The sequence below is a fragment of the Chrysemys picta genome, chromosome 7, assembly GCF_011386835.1.
Source record: "Chrysemys picta bellii isolate R12L10 chromosome 7, ASM1138683v2, whole genome shotgun sequence".
Classification (NCBI taxonomy): Eukaryota; Metazoa; Chordata; order Testudines; family Emydidae; genus Chrysemys; species Chrysemys picta.
Window position 1 is genome coordinate 84,495,331 of NC_088797.1, and position 8,516 is coordinate 84,503,846.

At 39.0% G+C, this 8,516-nt stretch overlaps 1 protein-coding gene across 11 annotated transcripts in view; it reads left to right on the forward strand.

Annotated features, from left to right (window-relative positions):
* MYPN (myopalladin) overlaps positions 1–6,968 on the forward strand; it is a 128,419-nt gene extending 121,451 nt beyond the window's left edge. For all 11 annotated transcript variants that reach the window (XM_008163057.3, XM_065553448.1, XM_065553446.1 and 8 more), the window contains 2 exons: positions 2,130–2,263; positions 6,746–6,968. In XM_008163057.3, the coding sequence (XP_008161279.1) occupies positions 2,130–2,263; positions 6,746–6,915 (304 nt within the window). In that variant the 3' untranslated portion in view covers positions 6,916–6,968. The remainder of the gene's footprint in view (positions 1–2,129; positions 2,264–6,745) is intronic.
* The last annotated feature ends 1,548 nt before the right edge of the window (positions 6,969–8,516 follow it).

The window sequence follows — 8,516 nt, forward strand, 5'->3', positions numbered from 1 at the left end:
GTGGGTAATAGCAGCTAACTTTCTCTCAGACAAGATAATTTTTTCATGCATTCACTTTCTAGTACAGATGAGCCCAATACCAGAATATTCAGATCATAATTTTTAATACCCTGAAGTTCAGATCCAGAGTTCTAGTTTAGCACATGAAAGATAGGAACTGACTGCAAAATTTGGGCTCAAGCCCAGGTACAGAATCAGTCCACATTTCTAAAACTCAGAAGTGTTTGGAATCCAGCATTTTGGTTCAAATACATCACTGCATTCTAGCTGAATAAAGAAAATTTGCTATAAAATATTTCCTTGACTTTGTTTAGCTTAGAAATTAATTATATTTTATGATTTCTTTGCCAGGATTCCTACTCCTATGTAAATCTGTTGGTCAATGTAATGTTTGAATTAGATTCACAGTCTATTAGTTCAACATGGAGTCATTGGTCTCTGCCGGCTATTCTGCTAAATGGTTAAAAACAGGATGGAGCTCTGTCCTGGCTTGCCTCATTTTTAATTAATTTGGGTGAAATTTCCAACGTCCACAAGAAGTCTGAGTATTTGTCCAATCTGTGGGACTGCTCTACGAGGCCTGCCCTACACAGCTGCTATTTCAGCCTATCATAAATCCAACCCCAGCCCTTCAGTGCCACCTATGCAGTGTTAAGATGCCTGGATCCACATGAACATAAAATGTCAGTCCTTCTCCTGGCTCATCCCTCTCTTGCCAGCAAGCTTATCTTCTATGCTGGCCTGCATGAGGCCAGGAGACCCTTTCTGCAGTGGGAAGAGGGTATGCATGTAACCTGCTACACAGATGCTGTGTCCCTTGTACGTCAGCATAGCCCATATGGGTGAGTTAAGTGGGCTAATTGAACAACAGTGAATGTTACCCTTTAGGAATACTGTTCCTACAGGAGCTGGCCAGAAAATGGAATTTCCATCACCTGGGAAATTCAGAATGTTTGAGATTTTGTTTCATTCTGAATCAGAGCAAAACTGTGAATCTCAGACTTTCCTGAGAAACTGAATAGTCCCATTTGGGACTATGTCATTGCTGCCTATCCTTGCTTTTCCTGTCTGCCATTGCTGTTGCTGGGGGAAGGGAAACTCCAGGGCTGATAATAGGAGAGGATGGGAGGGAGAGGAGGGAAACCTCCAGGGTGATAAGAGGAGAGCAGCCCAGAGAGCAAACTCATCCCAGTCCATGACATCCTGCCTTGTGAGCTGCTGAGAACCCGGGGAGGTGGGCAAGCTTGCAGGAAACCAGGCAGGTTTCCACTGGGATTTTGCTGAAATCAATAATTCCCCTGGAACATTTCAAATTTACTGAATCTGCATTTTCCCAACAGAAAAACATTTTACAGCAAAATTTCCAACCAGCTCTAATTACTACCTTTATGAATGTTTTCCTCCAGGATTAATATTACAATTTTACTGCCATTTCATATATTGCATCTCCAGTTTCTGCATTAGAAAAATACATACTTTACAACTGTTTTAAATGGGTTTGCACAGGTATAACTAACTGGAACTTACTAACACTTCTATAGCTGATGCATAATAAAGAATAAAATCCAGCCTACTCTCTCTCTTAGGGCTTGTCTACACTATCCGCCGGATCAGCAGGCAGCGATCAATCCAGCAGGGGTTGATTTATCACGTCTAGTATAGACGTGATAAATTGACTGCTGAGCGCTCTCCCATCGACTCCGGTACTCCACCGGAACGAGAAGCGCAAGTGGAGTTGACGGAAGAGCATCAGCTGTCGACTTACCGCAGTGAAGACACTGCAGTAAGTAGATCTAAGTACATCAACTTCAGCTACACTATTCATATAGCAGAAGTTACGTATCTTAGATCGACCTTGCGCAGTAATGTAGACAAGCCCACAGTTGTGATGGCTCTGCAGGGCTGAGAGGAGTAAACACATATTTGAATCACTAGAATGAACAGATCAGACTCCAAGAACATGCAAGGAGCAGATGTGTTGAGTATGAAGTTGCTGCTTTTATACAGGCCTTCGGAGTAAAGCTGCACTCTAAGACTATAATTTAGTATGTATTTAATCTATATGATGTTAAACCCAGACAGCAGATGCACACTTGAGAAATACTAATTCTGTACACTTATTTTTCCAGCATGCATCAAGACACAACAGGATACGTATGCCTTTTGATTCAACCTGCCAAGAAAGTAGATGCTGGTTGGTACACTCTGTCTGCGAAAAATGAAGCTGGTATTGTTTCATGCACTGCTAGACTTGATATATATGGTAGGTGTCCTATTATTGACTATTAAGTAAAACAAAGCAAAAAACATATGGTGGTTCAGTTCTTATTATACCCTTTGCAGTTCTTGCTGAAATCTTTTCATTGACATTGATGGAAATTGAATAGACCCATTATTAGTATAGGGCCACAGTATGTTCGCAGCCTAATATAGCCACAAAAGAGAAGTAAGAACCACACACACCCTGCATAGCCATATTAGCACTTTTGCATCACAACTTGGATGCAGGTGAGAGGTAGAGCAGGAGCTGTGCACCGGACTCTGGAGATCTGGGTTCACTTAACAGCACTATCGCAGCCTGGGTGACTTGGGCAAATCACTTAAACAATCTGTTCTTCAGTTTCCCCATCTGTAAAATGGGGATAATACTTCCTCTGACCTGTTTATTTTGGCTATAAAAATCTTTGGAGCAGAGACTTGTCTTGCTATGTTTTTGTACAGTGCCTAGTTATAGTGGGCCCCTAATTTCTCGTAGGGCTTCTAGGCACTACCATAATACAAATAAATAATAATAAACAGTTCCTCCTGAGGAAGCAAAGCTATGCATCGCCTCTTACACCAGGATAAGCAGACAGGGGTGATCAAACTTTTTGGCCTGAGGGCCACATCTGGGTATGGAAATTGTATGGCGGGCCATGAATGCCTGATGGCAGAGGAGGACTCTAGGGGGTATAGCATGGGGGTGGGAGGGCTCTATAAAGGATGTTACTGAGGGAGCTGGGACTCTACAGGGGTGGTACCGTAGATTCCTAGGGGACGGCCAGCAGTGACACCAAGGCGGCCGTACCAGGCACTGCCATGGGGGGAGGCACCCTAGCTGGGACAGGTGCGGCCCCTGGGCAGTTTCAAGGATCTCGAGGATGGGGCAGTAGGAGACGAGGAGGGGATTGGGTGCGCTGCCATGTTAATGGGGCTGCCGAGTAGGGACAGGGTTTCGATCCCAGAAACAGCGCAGTGAAGTCACACCTGTGCAGTGTGGCTCTGCGCATGCCGAAGATGGTGGAATTATGAGTCGGGGGCTGGAGAGCACCAGGCGGGCGGAGCGGGGCAAGCCCCTGACCCCGTTCCCTGAACAGAGCTTGAGGGCTGGATAAAAACATCCGATGTACTGGAAGCAGCCCGCGGGCCATAGTTTGCCCACCCCTGGGCGTACCCCAATAAACCATTTTTTGTTCTTCAGCTAATTCATTTATAGTGTAATTTCATAACACATAGCAAGGTAAATGTGACATTTGTATATGAAACATAAAGATCTCATTGCATCTCAATTAATGACCTGATATACATGCCATTTAATAAACAATGTTACATGCAATTTAATAAATAACTTCACAAGAAAACTTTTTTCGTCAGTTTTTATTGCAAGATATGCAGTAAACAATACAGAGATAAAAAAAATCAGTCGGATACACTCCGTTTCCACTGACTTCATTTGGGGACAGGATCAGCACAAATATAAGCAATTACCTGCATAAAAATTAGAGGCTTCTAAGATCTACATTTATGGAGAGACATTTCACATGGAAACAGGTTTTGGAACCATAAGGTTACTTTCTGCATATATAATTAAATGAAATCATTGAGTCAAGCAGCAATGTTCATTCTTTCTTGAGCATGGCCCTTTTCTCCTTTGTCTAGATCTCTCAGATTTTATTAGTCAATTTTCCATTTAGGCAAGTGAGAATTATGCTTCTGTGGCTAGAACAATTTGAGAAGCCAAAGGAAGGAATTGAATAAATTGGTGTATTTTTCTATTAGAGTTGCAGTCCGTATTAAAAAAAAAAAAAAAAAAGTGTCTGTCTTGGCTTTATGAAAATGTCCAGGAGTAGAAGATGGCAGGGATGCAACCACTAGAACTCCATAGCAAGTACTCTAAAAACTGATTAGGCCAGTGAACAACTTTGGCAATAAAAATCAATCAATCAATCTGGCCTCTGTTGAAGCCAGTGACTTAATGCTAAAAGGCTCCTTTATTCTTTACCAGTCCAGCACCCTGCTCTTTTCCTCCATGTCTTTATGTTATAAATTCATTCAATTTGTCTAGTTAGAAAAAAAAATCTTGAATGTAAGATTAGGTCCAAATTCTGGTCTTTCAGGAATTTGTTCTGTTCACTAATAGTCTTTTCTACAAGTAGGTATCTGAGCATTTCATTTGATTTATCAGCCACTTTGTATGCTTCCACAAGAGCATGTAGAGCCACCATGCACAGTTCATCTGGCCTAGAACACTCTGTCTGAAACTATATTTAGCAGCTATGAACTCCTAGATGAAAGTGAATGCCTATTGTAATAACAGCATAGCCATTATCGGTAGCTGGTAAGGTATTAAAATTTTTTATCCTGAATGCCTAAGCTGTGTAATAAGATAGCTCACATACACTTCGTAGACCACTTCTCTGCAGCATTAGCCAGAAGCTGAGAATTTTCAATCCTTTTAATCTACATTTTAAAAGGAATTACTAGACTACTGTACCTGGGGAAAAAAATAAAACAGGCAGGCTGCCAGTGCCAAGGAATTAGTCCACATCCTTGTCAGTTTCTGCCACTCCATGGCCTTATGGAGAATTGCATTTTATACTTTATTAATGCTTGATGATAGGACATAGGGAGCCAGAGAGAGATTGGAATATTTAAAAAAAGATTTAGATATATTTATTTAAGCTTCCCATATTTTGAAGGAAATATAAATAGCAGACACCTAAAGAGTTCAAACCATAAGAATAGAAAGGAATTGTTTAGGTGGTCCAATTAAGAGAAATGACATAAAAAAATTCAGACTGAGTATTCGAAAACATTTTCTAAGAGACTCTGTGGAAAATCTGCCAAGGGACATGACTAAAAGCCTCATCATTTGTGCCATTTAGAACTAAGCTAGAACAAACCAAGAAGGGAACAGTCCTGCAGTGTCAGGGGGGTCTGGTAGTTAATAGTCTTCAATGTCTCCAATTCAGTGAACCCCAAATTTTAAAGAAAAAAATACGTATAATCAACACAAAGGGTATCATCAGGAAGGGAACCTGTTTGAGACTGGGAGAAAGAAAAGGCTGTTTATCCAAAACAGTCTGAGTCTTAAAGACAGCTAAAGTTCAGTGCAGAAAAGGGATAAAGGATTCTACTCTTGTGTAACAGTTAGTTCCTTATTTACACATAGTGCTGCTCATCCAGCTACTACAATGCTGCAGCCTAAATATTTACTGTGTTCCTATGTATCCCAGAAATCACCCATTCTACAACTCTGCCCCAATTTCCTGTAAATCTATTGATTTTACTATTTTTATTTATTTACAAAAACTCTCTTACAGTGGACCAAGCATCTCTCCCATGATTAGCTGCTTTGTTTTTCTAATAAATCAGTGTTGATTACATCTGCCAATTGTCTGTTGTTATACCCTAAAAATCCCTATGATGTTTGAATATGAAAGGATTGATTATGAAGTCTTTAGAAATTGCATTTTGTCAGCTATGGAATCAACTACATGTCAACATTTAAGAAGATGGATCTACTTTTTAAAGGACACTTTTTCCAAATGGGTTTCAAATCTGCACACCAACTCCTGAATTTGTGCATCCAACTAGCACAAAGATACACAAATGATTTCTGGTAGAAATAGGTTTGTCGCATTTGTGTGCAAAATTGGAGGTTTTGTGCACAACAGTAGAGTCTTATTAAGGTGTTGAAAGAGGCTGTGTAAAGTGGTTTGAGAACGACATTGTTATAGAACAGCTAGGTATTATTAGTATTATTAAATTCAAAAAAGTTCAATGTTACTTTTAAATGTGTAAGTACAAGCTGTATGTGCATTTTAAGATCACTGAATCTAATTAACTGTTAGCAACTAGATTTATAATTACATAAAGCAATATATTTCCTTTTATTTTGCTTAATAACTTAATTAACAAATTGATAATTTGTTCATAATCAGTCACCTAAAGTAGCTGCAATGAAAATTAGAGATGGACAAAAGTCAGAACTATTTATCTTAAAAAAAAAAATACAAATCCTTCCCCTGATTTTTGGGGGGCTTTAGGGGGAGGAACTGGGAGGGAAGACACTGCTGAGGGAGATTTCTGGTTTTATTGATGTCTATTTGCTGATCCACAAACTTACTGTTGACTGTAGTCCTTACAACCATGAGTAGGCTCAGTGGGTGAAATCCTGGTCCTATTGTAGTCAATGGTAATTTTGCTATTGAATTCAGTAGAGCCAGGATTTCACCCATTGGCTCCAATAGGACTTTGCATCATTGTAAAGCACTGTACTTGAGGATATCTGAAGGAACAGACCCTACAGTAGTAACAGATTTTTTTTTTTAAAGGACTTGAGAGGGGTTCCCATTTAGAAACATGGAAAGCAGCACTTTCCAAATGGTGTGAAAATTTCTATTGGCTTTTTATATATAATGTTAAAATAAATGTGGACTTGACTTGGAATTATGTTTTCTCTTCATTGTTTTTGTTTCTTCAGCCCAATGGCACCAACAGATTCCACTACCAATAAAGTTTCGACCTAGTGGTGGCCGGTATGCAAACCTCACTGGTCAAGGACTCGACATTTTTTCTGCCTTTTCAGCTGTTGAAAGTCCAAAGTTGTTTTCATCCTCATCCCAGAGCGTGGTGGAAAGTGAAGAACTTTAAAAACCTACAGTTCCAATTATACCTGCAGAAATATTAGAACTATGGGGGGGGGGGGAAGAGAAAAGGTACAAACCAAGAGACTCAAGGTTTACAAGCAACTTGCTTTTAGTAAGTGTTGTGCTGCTGGAACTGCTGCAAGTTACATATTGTACAAGAGGTCTGCCTTGTATTTTACTCCAGTATGATTATGGTATAGAGTGTAGCACAAAAAGTTCAGTACTATGTCTTTTTCTGAGAATCTCAGAGTGAAGAGACAGTTTTAGCACTTAAAAAAAAAAAATCAAACACCACCACTTTTTAATGCTTCAGTTAAAGCTCCTGTAACAAGCAAAGTTAATGATTTGTGGTGTTTAACTGGATACTGCCAACGAAAGGACTGACACTGTGATAGAGAGTAAAGAATGTGACTTTGAATGTAATCCTAAAAGGATTTGCATAAGGAAAAGAAAAGAAGTTGGAACATAATTTTTGTATGTGATCATAGTAGATAAGACTATATAAACATAGCATTTCATGGAGGTACAGCTATATACAGTATATATTTATATTTGTGTGTGTGTGTGTGTGTGTGTGTGTGTACAAACCATGCCGTGTGTATTCATGGTGATTTGAAACGTAAAATATAAGGCATGTGCTTAGGACATTAACACATGAAACTAAACATCCTATATTGTATGAAGCACATACTGTAGAGATCACAGCTGAAACTACTGTATATTTCCATGTATGCTTCATATTCGTTCCTTTTCAGTTTTAGTGACTCCCTGATTTTAAACACAGAGTACTGTTCTTGTAACTTCATGGTTTTTAAATTCAAGTCTCTTTCCACATGAGTTTTTGACATGCCTAGACAAAAAAAAGCACATCATAGGCTCATTTGCTAAACTGACTAAAGAGGAACTGTGGCCTAGTGCAATTAAAACTTCTTTCGGGATCATTTAGGAAACTTAATCACGGTAGAGTTCCTACTATTAAAACAGGGGAAAATGCATCTATAACATGCAAAGAAGGTTATAATGTTTAAGAAACACAGTGGTTAGTATAAACAACTAAAGTAAGTATTGTACCCTGATAAATAGTAGGTAAACCAGGGAATGCTATAGAGGGCTATAACGAAGGATGTTTAATAACATTGCTAAACAAACAAACAAACACTTTCAGTATATTTCTCTTTTACATAATTTTATTGACAACCTTCTGACCCCAATGGTTAGAGGTTAGGAATGTATATGATGATTTCCTGCACATGATTTGGACTTTACTTTCAGCAGTTCTAACTCACTACTTTAAACTTGATCAGGGACAGCCATGGGGTCCTAACTAGAATCATACAGGGGCTTAAATATCACATTTACAGATGCTGTAATTTTAGGTCTTATTTGGCTTGCTTTGCAATTCAGTGCTTTTTCACAGTTTATTTTTTTTAAAGTGTAGTTTCTCCTTGCTTTAATCTGTTTCTTTCTTTCTCTGAAAATTTAAATTACCATTGAAAATAAAGTGTGCCTACATTAGAAGTGTACATGCACTAAATATGAAAATATAAAGGCATAAGAGTTAATGGCGCACTGGTTATATTAAGACACTGGGAAGGAGATACACAG